The sequence below is a fragment of the Mastigoproctus giganteus genome, chromosome 8 (assembly GCF_048544385.1).
Source record: "Mastigoproctus giganteus isolate SK-2022 chromosome 8, ASM4854438v1, whole genome shotgun sequence".
Taxonomy (NCBI): Eukaryota; Metazoa; Arthropoda; class Arachnida; order Uropygi; family Thelyphonidae; genus Mastigoproctus; species Mastigoproctus giganteus.
Genome location: NC_143582.1, coordinates 163,605,905 through 163,627,896, shown reverse-complemented (window position 1 = coordinate 163,627,896; position 21,992 = coordinate 163,605,905). Strand labels below are relative to the sequence as shown.

The window sequence follows — 21,992 nt, the reverse complement described above, 5'->3', positions numbered from 1 at the left end:
CCAAGAAAGAGCGTGGCCCTATCTTTTGAAGCCTTGAAACCTGGCAATGTCTTTTCCTCTTTGGCAATGTATGTTCGATCCAGCATTTTTTTCCAATACAAAGCTGTCTTGTCAACGCTAAAAATTTGCTGCATTCAATAGCTGCCTTCATCAATAATTTTTTCCAACACATCACAAAATTTGTCTGCAGCTGCAGAATTGGCACTGGCGACTTCATCACATGATTTAACATTGTGGAAACCAGCACGATGCTTGAACCTATAAAACCACCTGTTGCTTACCATGAACTTGGCTTGGGGTTTGCCATACTTATCCTTAATATCTTCATAAATACTTCTTGCTTTTGCTTGAATGGCCATTAGACTCAGGGAACTGAGTCTTTTCCATCTTTGATATAGCACCTTTTCCATCTTCGATATAGCACCTGGACACTCTTTTGTGATCACTGTTGATCTTAAATGCGTTGCTCCTTTAACACATTCTTTTATACGCGCACTGTCCCTTAAAATAGTATTCACTGTTGAAGCAGCGAGACCTAATTCCGTGCAATAGATGACAAACTTTGTCCTGCTTCATACTTCTTAATCATTTTCATCTTCATTTCTAAATAAATTTTCTTTGGTTTCCTAGCACTGCCACCACTTGCACTTTCCATTTGTTCCTTTCCCTTCATCATTGTAATACGTAAATAGGAATGAAGAGAAGATTCTGAAAATTTATTTATGTTTTTTATAGGATTGAAGATTTCAGTGAAGGGGAACTCATTTCACCCTAATACCGTAATGTAAAAGCCCATAGAATTCCAGTTATCGGTATTATCGCAGATGCAATAAGATCAAGTTTACTACCCGTTTATAATAGATTGTACTAACAGAAAAGCCCAATAAACCGGAAAGTGCAAATTGTTTTTGTTTGTTGGTTGTGACCTCTAGAAATGTGTTTTAGAAAAATATCACAAAGGCATTCAGAATTGATTCTTATAATGGGAACATATGATAACGATGAAAGTGCAGTGCAATTTCCATTATAAAAATGACCTTTTAGAGAGATAAATAGCTTAGTAGTATAGCGAAATCTTCAACTTCCAAGGACTTGGAACGAATTACAAAAAAAAAAAAAAAAACAATATGTTATTGGGTTCACATTACAATATTTTCACAATACCTCCATTTATCCCTGCAGATGCAAAATATGTTTCCATATTTTTTTCAGTTTGCACCGGCCATCAAAAACTTACGTAAAGTCGAATTTGTTTAAGTCAAGTATTACGTAAGTCGGGGAGTTCCTATATATGTAACCAGCAACTTTTTTTTTGTGCTACTAACTTCCAAGATTCACCACAAGGGGCTGAAGTCTAACGTACTATACAGTTTATAGGCTCGTTCCTATATACACCCATTGCACCTACTTCTGCAGCACTATGGGTTCCTGAAATTTCTTACTAAATAGGGATTTTACTTAACATTCTGTAATACATACAGGGTAATTAAATTATACAGTATAATTAAACATTTTATTTGCTGCTATAATTAGGTGGCAAGCCATCAATCAGCCCATAGATGAAATTTAAAATTGAGCTCCTAGCATTAATATCAGGGTGTATTTGCCAGTGAAAATGCAGTGATGCAGTTGGCACTGCGTAACTATAACTTGATCAAATAAATTGTTCCACAGAATAATTAGATGAAAACAAGTGATTGGAAAAACACATAGAACTGTCTAAAGGACCTTCCCTGGAATCATTCTTGTTTTCATAAAGCTCTTCAGTTTGAATAAATAATAAGTCTTTCAGTTCTTCAATGTGTTTTATGTACATTATATATATGTTAAAGCACAGAAATATGCATGCATAATTTGAAATTTCACAGGCTTAAAGATTTTATCAATTCTTGAAAAGCAAAGTACCTACCTAATAGTTTCATGTTTATATTTTATGAGGGTAACTTTTTTTAACAGCAGAATTAAAAAAGTTTCTGCATACATATGTAATATATAAGCAGAAACATGTGTGCATGCATAATTTTAAAATTTCACACTCTTAACCATTTTCTGCACTGGAAAATACAAGTAATTATTCATTTCATGTTTATATTTTATGGCCGAACTCTGTTTGTTTTGCTTTCAACAGAATTAATATCTTTTATAAAAAATAGAATTTTTAAAAAGCACAACATTTTTAAAATATTTAAATTTTTTTAAATATAAAAAAATTAAAAGGTGGATATAATAAGTACAGAAATAAATTAAGAAAAAGTGATATATTGGTATGCTGCAAGCAGAATTCAGAAAATCCAAAAACATTTTTTATAAATAAAAAATGTTTGTCACCTGTGCGATGCATGCAACCCATTTGCAAAATCAAGTGCATGACCACTGCCGGTTAATGCTCAATGATTCCCCACAACACAATTTTAGTTCCCCTCCCCTTCATCAGAAAATCATGAAACTCTCACTGGTTGTGTCTGAACAACCTCTTTCCTGAAGAGTAGGGATCGTGTGGTATCAGAGAAGATCACAGTAATGTAATATATGTTACTGTGAACTTAACCCAGCAGTAGTTTGGTGCAGTGGGGATTGTGCCCCCTGTCAGGTGACCAACTTTGATTTTTTCATTTATGGAAAATGTTTTTGAATTTTTGCTGCTTTCAGTATACTAATATATCATATTTTTCTTAATCTATTTTTTATACTTTATTGAATCTAAATTTATTATTTTTAATAAGAAAATTAAACATTTAAAATGTGTTTTTTATACATTATTTTTAGAAAAAAAATTAATTCTACTGAAGACAACAAAAATAAATAGCAGCCATCAAATATAAACATGCAATTATCTCTAATAAACATCAATAATCTCTTCCTTTCCTAGTACACACACAATGGTTTTTTTTTTTTTTTTAGGAGCATTAGCAACTAAGGCCATATTGCTCCAGGATATGCAGTGGTAATTCCCTGACCTTTCTGCATCCTCCGTATTTGGTGGTGACGGGCTCGAACCCCGGTCTAATCAAGAAGCGTATGCTATGCACTGCTGCTCCTTCCCACCTGGCTACGGAGGCGCCTACACACAATGGTTAAAAGCGTGAAATTTCAATTTTGCATGTGTGCATATGGGCTGTTTTCAACTTAGTATTTTGTTTTAAAAACTATTATTATCCATAATATATATTTTATGAAATAAATAATAAATAAAAGCTATTTTTTATAATAAATCAAATAATGAAATCTGACTTATTGAATAAAGCGATTCCTTTTTTTTTTCAACAACTGAAAAACTTCACAAAAACAATTGCAAGAATGATTGTGGTCAAAGAACAGATATAATAAGATCTTTTCACAGTTCTCATGTTTTTCCAATCATGTGTTTTCACTTAATTATTCTGAGTAACATTTAAAATATTTCTCCCAAGGATGAGACCATGCATTATTTAGAAATTTAGAAGTCCAGAAAGATTAGAGCAGAGTATGGCCAGTGCATTTCCTTGAATGCATCAATTAAACACTAGAACAGCATGGACACAATTATTATTTTTTTTTAATCCATTAGGTTTTATTTGTCGTTACTTATATAAAATGCCACTTATAAGAAATAGATTAAACTAAACTAATAATGCCACTTATAAGAAACAGATTAAACTAATAATGCCACTTATGGGAAATAGATTAAACTAATAAAGTTTCTTTCTTCTTGGAAGTGAACGAACTAGAATGGCAATCTTTCATATCAAAAGAAAAATGGGAACATCACTTGTCACAGGACATGCACATAAGAACCATTTTCTTATGTGCATGTCCTGTATATAAAAAAACTAAAACTCGAAAACAATTTGTGCATGCATCTATCTGTTTTTTTCATGCAATTACTCAGTAAAAAACATAACATTTCTTCAAAAACAACCGAGTAAACTGGGTATGTATTTAGGAAGGTATAGAAAGTCTCAAGTGATTTGCAACCAAAAGAACACACAAAACTCTTTCTCATAAGTCATCACTCATGACAGGTTTTGTGCATGACCATTCCTGGTTTAATTGTGTACATTTCATTTTGTGCATGACCATTCCTGGTTTACTTGTTTTATTTTTAATTAAATTGTTTTATTTAATTACATTTTATTTCAGCATGATTAAATCTCTTCAAAGGAGAACAGTCCAATTATAAAGTCTGCATTGGAAAGGAAATTTGTCAATAACATCTGGGTGCAATGTTCCCCATACCTGTTAATTATGGGCATTGCTACTTGTGGAAAATGAGCATCATCAGTTCATGAGATGTATAAAGGCCCACATGTCATTCATTTCCATCCTTGCCAGAAAATGTAGAGAAAAATCTCTTATTGGGGAGATCATGTAAAGTTGGATCCTGTAACATTGGTTCATGTATGGATCTTGTAACAAAACTATTATAGGAGGCATTGAAGAACTTTGCAGACTGTTGCTACTGAAACATATAGTTCTCATGATGCTACTCTGGCACCAATAAACACGTATGCATTTTGTGTGGCACCTTTTGCCAGCAACAGTTTAATCGACAAGCTGTTACAATTGTGCAGCATCCTCTGCCAGGAGTTACTGGCAAAACTCTGTTTCTTAGCATTTCCTCATCATTTTGTGCAGTCTGTTTTGTAAAAAAGGATGGAGGGCAGTTAAATTACCAGAAGTCTAATGCTGGCACTTCAGTATGTCAACATCATCAAAACATTATCATGTTTTGATACTGTTGACATAAAATTAAAATATTCATTTTAAAATACCTTAAAATATTATCGTACCTCTAGTATCCACGCTTCAAAATCCTGTACCAACTGGTAAAAATGCCTACAAAATCAAAATCTGACAGTTTATAATATGTTAAAATGCCAACTGATTAATCCACAATGATCTTTTAAAGTATGTCTCAACTTATGAATAAATCCCTTGTAGAAGTCCAGAGTTCTTTCTAGGACCCTTTGACTGGGAATCATTATGAAGACTTGGCTGTATAACCAACTTTATTGTGTATCTATTAGTTACATAAATACCAGGAAGAACAATAACAGATCATACATGAATGTATCTGTTATATGGCATAGTCACTAAAGTTTTCATAAAATTCCTAAGTTTCTTAGTAACTGATCAGGCCACTGTTGCAATGCTGGGAGGAAAAGGGTGGGGTACAATGAATCTGTACAATTATTTGGAATGAGCAGAGAGAGAGAGAGAATGAGCAGAGAAAAGATGAATGATCAGGCATGAGTTATTACCTTAACCAGATGCCTTTGTGATCTCCCAGAAAAAAAAAAAAAAAAAAAATTAGTTGTTAATGTTAATACTTTGTATAACCAATTATATGCTGATTGTGTTTTGATTGGTTGACATTTTGAAGATTCAACCATGACATTTTGACACTATCAGCATTTTAATGCAACTGGTGTTATGAACTGTTGGAATTTTAAACTGTCAGTGTTCTAACTTGTTTTGAACTGTCAGCATTTTGAGTGATGTTTCTGACTATTGCCATTTTGATTTTTCAGTATTTTTGATTGTTGATAACTTAAACCAAAAACTTTTTTTTTAAATGGTATTACTTCCAAAGCGTAGCCAAGATGTTACTGTTTATTGGGTAAAAGAACTTTACCAACACAGTATGATCTTTCATTGCAGTACCATGTTGATATTTACTTTCTACTGGTTGCATCTGCTCTTATCATACCTAAGATGTGTGCATTACTAGTCATGCCATGAGATTTACTTTGCTTGCTGACTATAAGCATCATCAAATGCACCCTGGCGTCACTTTTTGAAACATTTTTTTCTTAGAAAACAGGCCTTGAGCGTCGGGATACATATCATTATATTTCTTGTAACAACTGACAAAATGGCTAAACTAAACTTGATTATAAATAAAATAGTATACAGTATACATAGATAAAACTAGATAAAATAGTATACAGTATACATAGATAAAACTAGATAAAATAGTATACAGTATACATAGATAAAACTAGATAAAATAGTATACAGTATACATAGATAAAACTAGATAAAATAGTATACAGTATACATAGATAAAACTAGATAAAATAGTATACATCTAGTTTTAGTATACATCTAGATAAAATATACATAAATAAAATAGCAGCTTTCGGGGTGAGATGTCCCTTCATTAGCTGTTATTGTAAAGTTTACTTGGTATGTATATATATATATGGTAATATGACAGAAGATGAAGGACATCTCGCCCCAAAGCTGCTATTTTATTTATGTATATTTTATCTAGTTTTATCAATGTATACTGCATACTATTTTATTTATAATAAAGTTTAATTTAACCATTTTATCAGTTGTTACAAGAAATATAACAATATTTTTTACTGTTTTTCATTTCCACATGGTAGATAATCTAACCAAATTTCATCCCTGGACAATTTGTAGTTTACCACAGACCACAATCACTCTTGTATAATATATATAACTATTTTCTGTAGTCATCCCATGATTACATTATCCATATTAATTTTTGTTTTGTTCTTCTGAATAATCTTTTAGATTTATAATATGATGCTCATTGATATCAAACTTTTGCCATCACAGGAAATCTAAGTTACCACTGTCCTGTTCCTCCTCCACCTCCTCGTGCAACAGTTATCTGGGGTAAGCAGGAATAAAAATTTTTGAATCACACTGTTCTTTTCACTGCTTGCCATTGTCCAGTTTGCATTCACAGAAGTTGCTCATTTGTCTTTGTTTTCCCCTTGAATGCTTCTAACTCAACTACATTATCCTAATGCAGTGATAAAATTATCAGCATTATTTTCTTACCATTAAAGAAAGGCTGTGCATTCAAAGTGTCTTTGTTAGCATGCTTGCCACTTTTTGTGCCATTTATGTAAATAATAGACAATTTACTTCAGATTGATGATGGTTTGAATAACTGCTGGTTTCTTAAGTGAGTAGCTTTTATTCATTTGTTGTTTCTTTATTCACATAACAAATGTATTAAACTTTAAAATGTTTTTATAAAACTAACATCAGAGGAAACTAACAAATCCTTTAAAATGTCCAACAATATTTAGTGTCCCCTTGTCTTTTGTCTTTTAATTTAAGTTGTGAAAGCAATATAAACTGTCTGCTAAATAGTTTCAGTCATGAGGGAAATACCTAAAATAGTTCTAAGTATTAATTTCTGAGTTAAACTGGAGCATGCAGAAATACAAAAAATTATATTTTTGTCTGGATATATTTATATTGTTATTGTCATATACTCATTCTTAAAAATGTCTACTGCCATAGGAAATTTTAATAATAATCTCATTATTTAGAATCCCAGCAGGAATATGCAGTGATAGTAGTGAAACTTGATGTCAAGATTCACGAATCTTGATATTAGGTGTTTTTGTGTGAGATGTATAGTTCTGTTGAGTCATGATTTGATTATGCTGCACAAAACAAAAAAAAAAAAAAAAAATATATATATATATATATATATTTTTTATTATTATTATTTTTTTTTTAACTATTTCTTATATGTTTATTGTGTCCGAATCCAACAGTGTTATTGGTTTTGCTCTATTGTTTGATGATAATTAAAAGTTTTATGTTTTTGCAACATTTATAGTATTACATAAGTGCATACCAACATTGTGATGTACAGAAAGTGGCCACTTTATTAGGCACACACCTAGCTAATAGCAAGTAGGTCCCTGTTTAGCCCTTTCTGTGAAATACTTCTTTATCATTACTTTTGTTTTAGCCATATTCATCTTTAGTCCAAAATCCTTACTAACTCTGCATAACTGATTAAGATTTTCCTGTAATTCTTTGGGATCATGGCTTATGATCACAATGTCATCTGCAAATCGTAAATGGTTTAAGTACTCTCCATTCACATTGACTCCTTTCTGTGACCAGTCTAATCTTCTGAAAGCTTCCTCAAGGGCAGCAGTAAACAACTTCGGAGATATTGTGTCTCCTTGTTGAACTCCTTTCTCAGTTTTAAATTTCCTACTTTTTTTGTCTAGTCTAATAAAGGAGGTAGCGTTCTCATATATTTTCTTCAAAATCATAATATATGGAGTATCTATACCTTGTCTTTCCAGTGCCCGAAACATTGCCTTATGCTGTATGGAGTCAAATGTCTTTTCATAATCCACAAATGTCAGGCATAATGGTGTTTTATATTAATTTTCTTTCTCCATTAGCTGTGATATTACGTAAAGGTGATCCATAGTTGAGAATCCTGTCCTAAAGCTAGCTTGCTCTTTCGGTTGATTCTCATCAAATATTCTTTCTAATCTGTTAGTAATGACCCTTGTAAATGTGGGACAACAAGCTAATTGGTCTATAATTTCCAATTTCTGTTTTATCTCCTTTCTTATTCAGCAAAATTATGATTGCATTATTCCAGTCCTTAGGTGTCAAGCCTCTCCTAATGTATTTTGTGAAGGGTCTTGCCAGTTTCTGTATCATGTCTCTTCCTCCCAATTTTAAAAACTTTTAGTAACTGTACCTTCACCTGGGGGTTTCTGATTTTTTTCACTGCATGTTCTACCTCATCAGGAAGGATATCGAATATGTTGTATATGTTGCTAAATTGTGATCCATCTTCCCCACTGCCTGCATCATTTCTTCACTCATGTAATTCTTTATAGCAGTCTTCTGTTATTTGAATTATGCCTTCTCTGCTATTTATAAGTACACCATCACTATTCTTCAGTTTCAGTATCACTTGTCTTTTTGTATTACTACTCATGACTGCTGATTTAAGTCCTTTGTTTGCCTTAATGCTTGTTCTACTTTTCTTGTGTTAAATCTTATGTCCTCTCTGAATCTCTTTCTAATGGCTTTGCATAACTCAGTCTACTTAATTTTATCCTTGAACATTTTTTTCCTTTCTTTTCTTGGTTGGTTGGTTGGTTGTTTGGTTTTTAGGAGCATTAGCAACTAAGGCCATATTGCTCCGGGATATGCAGTGATCATTCCCTGACCTTTCAAACAAGATGCAGGATATTTCAGAGACTGATGGTAGTCATTGCGGTACAAGTAAACACATGGGTTGTGTTAGGGTAGCTAAGAATAGAAACAGGTGCATGTATACCTGCGTGTACACCAATGCTAGGAGTTTGGTAAATACATTTGATGAATTTGAGGTATTGCTCAAAACATCAAAGGCAGATATTGTTGGGATATCAGAGACGTGGTGTCACACAGATATAAGTAATGCGGAACTGGAATTTGGGGAATACAATGTGTATAGAAAGGATAGACAGTACAGGAGGGGAGGAGGGGTTATGCTATTAATTAAGAAACACATAAAGTCCAAGGAAGTGAAGCCAGTCGACATCGATGGACAGGGCAGTGTTGAGTCAGTTTGGTGTGGCATAAGCATAGGGAAATCAAAATTGAGAGTAGGAGTGTGCTATAGGCCTAATGACTCTGATGAGTATAATAAGATATTGTACAGGGAAATAGAGTGGGCCAGTAAATCAGAGAGTCTTATAATGGGGGATTTTAATTTCCCAGATATTGACCGGAATTTGTGGGTTGGTCACTCGCACACTAGCAAGGCTTTTGTGGATTTATTGGATGATTGTTTTCTACATCAGCATGTTCGTGAGGCAACAAGAGGGAGCAATACTCTTGATCTGATTATCAATAGTGATTCTTCATGCATTAAGAATCTGCAGATAAATGAACCACTAGGTGGCAGTGATCACAGTGTGCTGAAGTGGGATTTACTCAAGGAGGTAACTACCATCAGAGGTAAAGGGAAGGGTTTTTGTTTTCGTAAAGGCGACTATGATGGTCTGAGACAGTATTTAAATTCTATACAGTGGGACCAACTGATGATGTTACCAACAGCAAACTCAAAATGGGAAGCATTCAAGGAACTAATCTTGGAGGCTACCAGGCTTTACATACCAACTAAGAAATATTGTTCAAGGTTTAGGCCTAAATGGTTGTCAGATGAATTAATGAGACATGTGGCAGAGAAGAAAAATGCATGGGATACATACAAATTAATGGGTGACACGGAAGCCTATGATAGATATAAGTTGGTCTGTAACCAAGTCACAAAGGAGATTTAGGCAGGCAAAGGCAGACTACGAAAAATCCTTGGCAAAGGATGCAAAGAAAAACAGAAAAGAGTTCTTTACATATTTGAACTCGAGAAGGAAAGGGATGAATCAGATTGGTCCACTGGATATTGATGGTTCAACAGTTGAGGATCCTGCTCAGGTGGCTAACAATCTAAACGAGTATTTTGCATCTACATTCATGCATGAGGAGTTATTCAGGAAGGAGAATGATGTAGATAAAGTAAACATTGGCAGTGAGCTGGATGATTTTGTAATAACTGAGAGGAAAGTGGAGGAGAGATTGTTGAGGATAAACATAAAAAAGGCACCTGGGGTGGATGGGATCTATCCAGTTATATTAAAGGAGGCAGCAAAGGAAGTATGCAAACCCCTAGCCATAATTATGAGAGCTTCTTTGGACTCAGGGGAGGTACCCATAGACTGGAGATGTGCAAATGTAACCCCAATTCACAAAGGAGGATCAAAGGCTGACACAAGTAATTATAGACCTGTTAGTTTAACTTCTGTTCCAGGTAAATTAATGGAGGCACTGGTTAAAGAAGCACTGCAGGATCATCTAGACAAGAATTCAGTTATAGCTCAGACGCAGCATGGTTTTGTTAAGGGCAGGTCTTGCCTGACCAATTTGATTGGATACTATGATGTAGTCACAAAAGAACTGGATGCAGGGAATAACTTTGATATTATATATTTGGATCTTAGAAAGGCTTTTGATACTGTTGCGCATGGAAGACTGCTGCACAAATTGGAGCAGTGTGGCATTGGAGGCAAATTGCTGCTATGGATAAGGGGTTGGTTGAGTGGCAGAAGACAGAGAGTGGTAATCAATGGACACTGCTCAACGTGGACTAATGTTATTAGTGGAGTTCCTCAAGGTTCAATGTTGGGTCCGTTGTTGTTTTCGGTGTTTATGAATGATATTGATGATGGGATATCAAGTTTAATGTCCAAGTTTGCAGATGATACAAAGGTTGGCAGGGTCGTTAAGGACACTACTGACGCTATGCTGCTGCAAGAGGATCTGGAAAGGTTGAACAGATGGGCTGGGTGGCAAATGAAGTTTAACATTGACAAATGTAAAGTACTACATGTAACCCCAGAGCAACGTATCAACTCTGCGGTACTACACTGACAGTGGTGGAGAATGAAAAGGACCTGGGGGTAATTGTGCAGGCAGATATGAAGTTCTCTGAGCAGTGCAGACGAGCTGCAAGAGTAGCTCATGGTGTCTTGTCAATGATGTACAGGAATTTTTCTAGCAGGGATAAGGAGGTGATTATTCCCTTGTATAAGGCAATGGTTAGGCCACATCTTGAGTACTGTATACAGGTCTGGAGGCCTCATTTCAAGAAGGATGTAGAACTGCTGGAACGGGTACAGAGAAGGGCAACAAGATTAGTGAATGGAACAAAGGGTTGCTCTTACGAAGAAAGGCTTAAGTTTTGCAAATTACAGAGTCTGGAGACTAGGCACCGGCGAGGTGATCTGATAGAGGTGTATAAGGCTTTGAATGGTTTGAGCATGCTCAATGCCAATGGGATTCTTCATCTTGCTCAGAATAATCACCTCAGAGGGCATAAATTCAAATTGAGGAAGGACGGATGTCGGATAGATGTGCGGAAATTTGCCTTTGGCCAGCGGGTGGTTGGTTGGTGGAACCGACTTCCATCACTTGTTGTTGAAGTTGATAGCCTAAACAAATTTAAAGCTCAACTGGACAGGTATTTCGAACGAACAGAGGGGTGAAATGGGAGTGGGGTTTTTTTTTTTTTTTTTTTGGCTGATGCTGAATAAGCTTGCTTTCTTGCATCATATGCCTCTACTAATGCTAATGCTAATGCTTTCCGCATCCTCCGTATTTGGTGGTGACGGGCTCGAACCCCGGTCTAATCAAGAAGCGTGTGCTACGCACTGTTGCTCCTTCCCACCTGGCTAAGGAGGTGCCTTTCTTTTCTTACATCTATATCAAGTGTGCATCTTACCATTCTGTGATCACTTCAAATGATTACCTTGATCAGGACAGTAACATAATTCTCGACATATCTTCTGTTAGTGAGGATGAAGCTGATTTCATTATTTGTTAATTTGTTTGGGCTCTTCCATGTTCACCCATTTTTTGAAAAAAAAGTGTTCATTACTGACATTCCTTGAGATTCTGCAAATTCCACAAGTCTTTCACCTCTTTCATTTCTTTCACCAGTTCCAAAATTTCCTATAGTTTCCCCCTTTCTGCACTGTTTTCTCTCTTTCCAACCTTAGCATTGAAGTCCCCCATAATAATTGTGTAGTGGGTTTTCTGCTCATCTAGAAGACTCAATTTCTGTGTACATTTCTTCAACCTCTTCTTCATCATCATGGCTTAATGTTGGTGCATAAATCATTATAACCTTTAGGTTGTACCTTTTAGAAATCTAAGTTGTAGTCTTGATACCCTTGGTGGTTTACTTTCAAATTCCAAAATGATGTTTTTTGTATCGTTATGGACCAGAAAGCCAACTCCACCTTCACTCCTTTCACTTTTTCCATCGGTGTACAGCTTGGTCATACCCAGAGATCTTTAGCACCTTCTGCTTCTACTCTGATCGTCTCGCTGCCGCAAGAGCAAGTGAAAGCTGCTGGGGACTGAGGGCCATTTGTTTCGTCGTGCTGTCATATGCTGGAGGGTTTGGTCTTTTCCTCTTCACGCTGACCAAGCATCTTGAAGGAACCACTCTACACATTCGTTGCGACTCATGCATACCATCGAGAAGGTATGCATGAATGGAGTTTAAGGAGGCAGGCCAACCGGACTTCTAAATCTTCTGAAATAGAAAGATATTGGATCCATCAGCAGCAAAAAAAAAAACATCTATTTTTGCCTATCCATCCCCTCCAATAATTTGTCTAGTTCTTCCTTCAAGGAAGAATTAGACATGGAAACTTGTTCCAACAGTCAATCAATTGCCTATAGGCTGAAGGCAAACTTCCACACATCTGTTCTGCAACCATCCTTTCTCAGTTTGAATTTGTCCTCTCATGTGCATAGTCTGTGCAATAAGAAGAATCCCATGAGCATGAATTTGCTCATTATTATTATTATTATTAATAGCCATATGGTGGAAGGAAGCCTGAGGCTTATGCTACACCAGAAAAAAAAAAAAAATTCCCAAGTTACCCTGAGAGAGAGAGAGAGAGAGAGAGAGAGAGAGTCAAAAGTAGAAAGAAGGGAATCACCAAGAAAATGAAGAATGATGATATCCAGCTCAGGACCCTGGGTGTGCCAAGCCCATACTCACCAGATGTGAGCCCCCGGGTTTGTTCCCCTCACCAGTCTCTGTACCTGTTCCAGAAGCTCTGCATCCTTCCCAGAGTGGGGCCTTGGTATTTGTGTGCAGTTCTTAAGTTGTAGCCTGACCATTGGCTTGTAAGATGGGATGATCAACTCCTTGTCCTTGTTGGAAAAATTCCTGTATATCATTGACAAAACTCCATGAGCTGTCATGGCAGCCTATCTGCATTGCTTAATGAACTTCATATCTGACTGTGCAGTTAACTCTTTTTCATTTTCCACTACTCCAAGTTTAATACCACACAGTTAGCACATTACTCTGGAATTATTGCTATCCATATGTAGTTCCTTGCATTTGTCAATATTAAAATTCAGTTAGTGCTTCTCAGCCCGAATTCCTAATTTTTTTAGATCTTGTTGCAACAGCAGCAGCATACTGTCATTAACCATCCCGCCAACCTTTGTATTGTCTGCAAACTTAGACATTAATGCCTGATATGCCTTCTTCAGTATCATTGATAAATGTAAAAAATAGTGGGCCCAACACTGAACTCTGAGGGACTCCACCAATGACATTAGTCCATGAAGAGCAGTATCCATTGAAAACCACTCTCTGACTTCTCACACTCAACCATTCCTTTATCCTTAGAAGTAACTTGCCCTTAGTGCTACACTGCTCCAATTTGTACAGCAGTCTTTTATGTGCAACGGTATCAAAATATTTCCTGAAATCCAAGTATATGATATCAAAATGATATTATGCACCCAATTTCTTTTTGACTGCATCATAGTATCGTTCAAATTAAATTTGTAAGACATCTCCCCTTAACATACCCATGCTGTGACTCAAGTATAACTGCATTCCTGTCTAGATGGTCCTGTATTACTTTAACCAGTGACTTCATATTTTCCCTGGAACGGAAGTTAAGCTAACAGGTCTGTAACAATTACTCGTGTCATCCCTCGTTCCCCATGAACTTGGGGGGTACATTTGCACATCTACAGTTCACAGTAACCTACACTGAATTCAGAGAAGTTCTCAGTTATGGATAAGCATTTGCTACCTCCCTTAATATAATTGGATAAATTCTATCCATCCCAGTTGTCTTTTTAATGTTTAGCTTCAACAGTTTCTCTTCCTCTTTCTTCTCAATTATTACAGTCATTTAGTATTAGCATTAGTAGAGGCATATGATGCAAGAAAAAAGCTTATGCAGCATCAGCCCAAAAAAAAACCTTCCCCTTCACCCCTCCATTCATTTGAAATACCTGTCCAGCTGAGCCTTAAATTTATTTAGGCTATCAACTTCCACAACAAGGGATGGAAGCCTGTTCCACCAACCAACTACACGCTGGCTAAAGGCAAATTTCCTCACATCTATCCTACATCTGTCTTTCCTCAGTTTGAATTTATGCCCTCTCAGGTGATTATTCTGAGCAAGAGGAAGAATCCCATCAGCATTGAGCATGCTCAAACCATTCAAGGCTTTATACACCTCTATCAGATCACCTCGCCGGTGCCTGGTCTCCAGACACTGTAATTTGCAAAACTTAAGCCTTTCTTCGTAAGAGCAACCCTTTGTTTCATTCACTAATCTTGTTGCCCTTCTCTGTACTCATTCCAGCAGCTCTACATCCTTCTTGAAATGAAGCCTCCAGACCTGTATACAGTACTCAACGTGTGGCCTGACCATTGTCTTATACAAGGGAATAATCACCTCCTTATTCCTGTTAGAAAAATTCCTGTATATCATTGACAAGACACCATGAGCTACTCTTCCAGCCCGTCTGCACTGCTCAGAGAACTTCATATCTGCCTGCACAATTACCCCCAGGTCCTTTTCATTCTCTACCACTGTCAGTGTAGTACCACAGAGTTGATACGTTGCTCTGGGGTTGCTGTTTCCCATATGTAGTACTTTACATTTGTCAATGTTAAACTTCATTTGGCACCTCTCAGCCCATCTGCTCAACCTTTCCAGATCCTGTTGCAGCAGCATAGCATCAGTAGTGTCCTTAACAACCCCGCCAACCTTTGTATCATCTGAAAACTTGGACATTAAGCTTGACATACCATTATCAATATTATTTATAAATACAGAAAACAATAATGGACCTAACACTGAACCCTGAGGGACTCCACTAATAACATTAGTCCACGATAAGCAGTGTCCATTGATTACCACTCTCTGTCTTCCCCCCCCCCCCAACCATCCCTTTATCCATAGCAGCAGTTTGCCTCCATTGCCACACTGCTCCAATTTGTGCAGCATATGCAACAGTATCAAAAGCCTTTCTAAGATCCAAGTATGGATCCAAGTATAATATCAAAGTTATTCCCTGCATCCAGTTCTTTTGTGACTGCCTCATAGTATCCAATAAAATTGGTCAGGCAAGACTTTCCCTTAAGAAAACCATGCTGTGTCCGAGCTGTAATTGAAATCTTCTCTAGATGATCCTGCAGTGCTTCTTTAACCAGTGCCTCCATTAATTTTCCTGGAACAGAAGTTAAACTCACAGGTCTATAATTACTTGCATCAGCCTTTGATCCTCCTTTGTGAATTGGGTTCACAATTGCAGGTCTCCACTCTATGAGTACCTCCCCTGAGTCCAAGGAAGCTCTCATAATTATGGCTAAGGGTTTGCTTACTTCCTTTGCTGCCTCCTTTAATATAACTGGATGGATCCTATCCACCCCAGGTGCCTTTCTTGGGTTTATCTTCAACAATTTTCCCTCCACTTTACTCTCAGTTATTACAAGATTATCTAGCTTACTGCCAGAGTTGAATACACCTCTGGCATTCCCCTTACTGAATAAATCCTCATGTGTGAATGTCGATGCAAAATATTCATTTAGTTTGTTAGCTACCTGAGCAGGATCATCAACAGTTGAACCATCAATATCAAGTGGACCAATCTGATTCATCCCCTTCCTTCTAGAGTTTACATAAGAAAAGAACTCTTTGCTGTTTTTCTTTGCATCCTTTGCCAAAGATTTCTCATAATCTGCCTTTGCCTGCCTAATCTCCTTTGCGACTTGGTTACAGACCAGCTTATATCTATCATAGGCTTCTGTGTCACGTGTTAATTTATATGTATCCCATGCATTTTTCTTCTCTGCAATATGTCTCATTAGTTCATCTGACATTCATTAAGGCTAAACCTTGAACAATATTTCTTACTTGGTATGTAAAGCCTAGTAGCTTCCAAGATAAGTTCTTTGAATGCTTCCCTTTTTGAATTTGCTGTTGGTAACATCATCAGTTGTTACCACTGTATAGAATTTAAATACTGTCTCAGACCATCATAGTCGCCTTTACGAAAGCAGTAACCCTTCCCTTTACCCCTGATGCTAGTTACCTCTTTGAGTAAATCCCACTTCAGCACACTGTGATCACTGCCACCTAGTGGTTCCTTTATCTGCAGATTCTTAATGCATGAAGAATCACTACTGATAATCAAATCAAGAGTATTACTCCCTCTAGTTGCCTCCCAAACATGCTGATGTAGAAAACAATTATCCAATAAATCCAGAAAACTCTTCTAGTGTGTGAGTGACCAACCCACAAATTCCAGTCTATATCTGGAAAATTAAAATCCCCTATTATATGACTCTCTGATTTGTACAGTTTCTTATTATACTCATCAGAGTCATTAGGCCTATAGAACACTCCTGCTCTCAATTTTGATCTCCCAAATGCTTATACTACACCAAACTGACTTGACACTGCACTGTCCAGCGATGTTGACTGGCTTCACTTCCTTGGATTTTATGTGTTTCTTAACTAATAGCATAACCCCTCCTCCCTTCCTATCCTGTCTCTCCTTTCTGTAGACGTTGTACTCCCCAAATTCCAGTTCTGCATTCCTTATATCTGTGTGACACCACGTCTCTGATATCCCAACAATATCCGCCTTTGATGCTTTGAGCAATACCTCAAATTCATCAAATTTATTTACCAAACTTCTAGCATTGGTGTACACGCAAGTATACATGCACCTGTTCCTATTCTTAGCTACCCTAACACAACCCATGTGTTTACTTGTACTGCAATGACTCCCAGCAGTCTCTGAAATACCCTGCATCAGGCTTCTGCTCATTCAAATAGAAGCAGTGCAAGAATCACTTTCACCTCTGCCAGTGGCTACTGTTAATCTATTAGTCCTTGTATCCCCCCAAGCCAGCAGTTTTCCAACGATCTAACACTGCCTCGATAGCATCAGCAAATATTCTTGCACCCTTTCTATTTAAGTGTATCCCATTCCTGTAGAAGCAGTCTCTCCTGCTAACAAGTACAGACCAGGCTGAAAAAAATTCTACCCCTTGAGCCTTGCACAATCTTTACAGGGCCGAATTGATCGACAAGGCACTCATCATATACTCCCTCCTATCGTGTCTGGGCAGAATTGCAGGCACTTTCAAATTCAATCCCAATTCACGGCTTTTTTTCAACAGTGACCTGTACTTGTTAAGTAATTCTGCTGGTCTCCTACTCTTAATATCATTAGTGCCAACGTGTGCAACTATGTCACCTTTTGTGCCCTTAAAAGATGATATCCGCTCTACGTCATCAACCTTTGTCCCTGTCAGGCATACACTGGTCCTGTTCATTTTTACAAAGCATGTTCCCCGTTTCCCTGACAATAGAGTCACCAACAACTACTAGTTCCTGTGGGACCAGCACGTTCTGCCTTGGGGGTTGCCGCTGTGTTGCGTGATGACCAAGTGAAAGTTCTGGCGCTGATGTGGGCAGCTGAGAGCTTGATGCGCCCCTCAATTTAGATCCTTCGAGGGCATCCACCCTGTCCTTCAAGCTCTCATATAGGCCCATAACAATGCTGAGTTGTCGCCCCTGATTTCGTTGCACTCCTTGTATCGCGCGCGCGCCACACACAAAGGCATCCCCCATGGCAATATCATGTCCCGTATCCGACTGCTCCACAAACATCATGCAAGCAGTGCATTTTAAAAGGCTGTGATTCAGAGGGCAACTGCCCCCCCCCTCAGTTCTACCCTGAGCCAAAGCATTCCCATTAGCTTGAGCCTTTTGCTTTGTTGCTCTGGTCTGAATAATGATTTTGATTTAATTTCAATAAAATTTCAATTTCAGTACAAAATTAAACCCTAAACATGTATCCCAAACACAGTTATAACACTATATATATTTTTCAGTATCAAATATTATCTACGAGTTTTGTTTATATAACCTTTGTATCAAGTTATGTATTAATTAATTATGTTACGTTTGTAATCTAAGTCATTATATGTATTTAGTTAAAAGTACAATTTAATTGACAACTAAGTTTAACAAAATTAATAGAATTTACTGATTAATTGACAATATTATATTATATACTATACTATACTAACGCTATCTAGTTCGGGATATAACGTTGTATCGTATAACAAAGGTGGCAAGTTACGAACGGTAAATCTACTGACACTTAAGTATTAATTAACTTCCAAATCTCGCTGTCTCAATTCAGAATAAACTAACGATCCTGACTAGGTCTATATGCTACTTATAGAAAATAATTTGATGTAACAATTGGTTAATAAAGCAGCTAAATATGACTAAAAAACTTCTCGTTCAGCGGAGCTGCAACTTGTAACACGCGGATTTGATACCCTTACCGATACTTTTATGCAATTACAAAGCTGAGTAAAGAATAAATACACCAGTTTAATCAGAAAATCACAAAATAATGCTATACTACTAAATTTAAATCAAAAGTTTTAGAAAAACAATAATTTCAAATCAATAAATAAGAAAATCCACTTAGCGGCTTTGAACACGTCTGGCTCCCACATTTAGCTCCTCATTAGAGTGTGATAAACTTCAGGCATCCCCTTCCCTAAATACTTAATCAATTTGTCTGCAACCGTAGCACAGTCATCAACAGTTAACCTGTAGACACCGTGCCCAATGTGATTCAGCCCCCTTCCTTCTATTGTTAGTATAAGCATGGAAGTCTTTGCTGTTATTCTTTTCCAGAGGCTATTCATAATCTGCCTTAGCTTGCCTAACCCCCTTTGTGACTTGATTACAGACTAATTTATATCTCTACCATAGACATATCACCTGATAATTTGTGTGCTTCCCATGCACTTTTCTGCTCTGCCATGTGTCTCACTAGTTCATCTGACTTTCATTTAAGTGTGAGCCTTGAACATTATTTCTTAGTTGGTGTGAAATGCCTAGTATTTCATACCAACTAAGATATGATTATTTGCCTACTTCCTATTTATAATTAGTTTACTACACACACACGCGCGCGCAGTCACAAATTTTAAGTGAAAAAGAATAGTTGCAGGAATAAATGTCTGAAAATTTGCTTTCATTGGGAAAGTAATTGTTGGAAGTGGGTAGTCTGAGTAAGTGTAAAGAATGATCGGTCAAATTATTAGTGGAGCCAATTTAATGTGTAATATCCCCCCCCACTGGCTTATGTTTGATTTCTTGCATCATTTTGCCATTAATAATACTAAATATTTTGCATCTATATTTACATGAAGGTTTTATAGATTTGAAAATAGGAGACTATCTGTTAGTGACTGGGTGTTAAGTGATTTTATCAAAGCACATGTTGGCTGATGGAATTTACTATCAGGGAAACTTATATTTTAGAAATAGCAAAAGAGGCAATTTTACCTGGTGTTATAATAATGAAAGCAATGTTAGGTTCATGGGTATTTCCTAGTGATTGGAGATGTTCAGATGTGTGCTATTCATAAAGTTGATAATTCAATTCATTTCAAATTCAATAGTAACATGCAACATTTTGCCAACAGTGCCCTGTACTTGTTAAGTAAGTCCTCAGATCTCCTACTATTAATATCCATTAGTGTCAACATGTGCAACAATATCACCTTTTATGCCCTTCACAAAAGGTGATATTGTTGCAGTAGCAACATGGAGTTTTTTTGTTCTTTCTTTCTTTTCTTTTCTTTATTTTTAAAGGAAAGAAAATGTCAGACTAATTTAATTAGCTGTTGCCCTCATCAATTTTGATAACAGTTCTACATGAATGATTACTGTATAGGCAACATAAATTAAAGCAGTGTGGCAAAGATACTATGGATAAAGGAGTGGTAAGCGATAGGAGAGAGATAAGTTTTAAATGGCCACTGCTCTTCATGTATTAATGTTATCAGTGAGATCTCACAGCTGTGCTTTGCCCCTTACTCTTCTGATATTTATTATTTATATTGATGTAGGTATTTTTAGTTTAATGTCTAAGTTTTCTGATGGCATTAAAGTGGGCAGGATGGTTATTGGCATTAATCAGATTATGCTGCCTTAAGCAAGATGCATTTGGGTAGCAGTAATCCCAGAATAATATACCATTTGGGCAGCACTACTCTACCTACCTAGACAAGGTAGGTATTAATTTTTACCTTTTTACACTGCTATATTTAATAGTAGATAATACTGCACTGCTATATTTATACAGCAGTGCAGTCAAGCTGTTGGGGCAGCTTATGGAATTCTCTTGTGATGTTGTTCTTTGCAGGCAGGCGGTTGAGGCAATTATCCCACTGTATCATGCAGTGGTTAGGCTACACCTTGAATACTCTATACATAAAAGAAGGATAGATAGAATAGGACCAAGGTATGTCTGCCAGGGGCAAAAGTAGGTGTAGAAGTATCATCCTTTATCACCTTGGGCACTTGATGTCTATGGGTTAACTGTTGATGACCCTGATGAGGTTTGCAGGTGAATTGAATAGTTATTTTGCATCTAAATTGACACATGAGGAATTGTTTAGGGAAGGGGATGCCAGAAGTTTATTGAACTCTAACAAGGAACTAAATGACTCTGATAACCGAAAGGAAAGTGGAGAAGAAATTTTTGAGGATGGACTTAAAAAAGGTACCTGGGGTGGATGGAATCTATCCAATTATATTAAGGGAGGCAGCAAAGGATGTAAGCTAACCTTTATCCATAATTATGAGAGCATCCTTGGATCAGAGGAGATCCCTATGGACTGGAGATGTGCAAATATAATGGAATCACTAGTTAAAGAGGTAATGCAGGACCATTTGGACAGGCATGCAGTTATACTGCAATCAAAGCATGGATTTATCAAGGAACAATTTGCCAACCTCAACTGATAGGTTACTATGATGCAGTGACCATGGAACTGGATTTAAAAAATTATTTTGATATCATATACTTGGATTTCAGGAAGGCTTTTACAGGGGCAGACTGGGTCAAAATTTCTTACTGGGGAAAACAAATAGAATGTATTGGAGGTCAGAGTGTAATGTTTAAAATCACATTGGCCTCAGGCCCACTGTGGTTTCCCCAGTAAGTCTTATGGCCAGTCTGCCCATGGGCTTTTGATATTGTTGCACATAAAAGACTGCTGTACCTATAAGAGAAAGGTGCATTAAGGGTAATTTACTGCTATGGGTAAAGGGATGGTTAAGTGGAAGAAGACAGAGTGGTTATCAATAGGCACTGCTCTTCATGGATTAATGTTATTAGTGGAGTTCTCCAGGGTTCAGTACTGGGTCCATTGTTGTTTTCAATATTTATCAATGATATTGATGAACATATATCAGGCTTAATGTCTGAGTTTGCAGATGATACAAAAGTTGGCAGTGTGGTTAACAACAATCATCAGGGTGAGCTGATGCAAC

General features: G+C 36.8%; 1 protein-coding gene across 8 annotated transcripts in view; it reads left to right on the top strand.

Moving 5' to 3' along the window:
* The window catches only part of LOC150081977 (fat-like cadherin-related tumor suppressor homolog), a 1,021,521-nt gene that overhangs the window by 979,084 nt on the left and 20,445 nt on the right, over positions 1 to 21,992 (top strand). For 5 of the 8 annotated variants that reach the window (XR_016547260.1, XM_090379029.1, XM_090379028.1 and 2 more), the window contains one exon: positions 6,571 to 6,630. The exons of the other annotated variants lie outside the window; for them this stretch is intronic. Coding sequence is in view for 4 of the 5 variants with exons in the window: in XM_090379029.1 (XP_090235155.1) it covers positions 6,571 to 6,630 (60 nt within the window). In the remaining variant the exon portion in view is untranslated. The remainder of the gene's footprint in view (positions 1 to 6,570; positions 6,631 to 21,992) is intronic. 8 annotated transcript variants of the gene reach the window in all.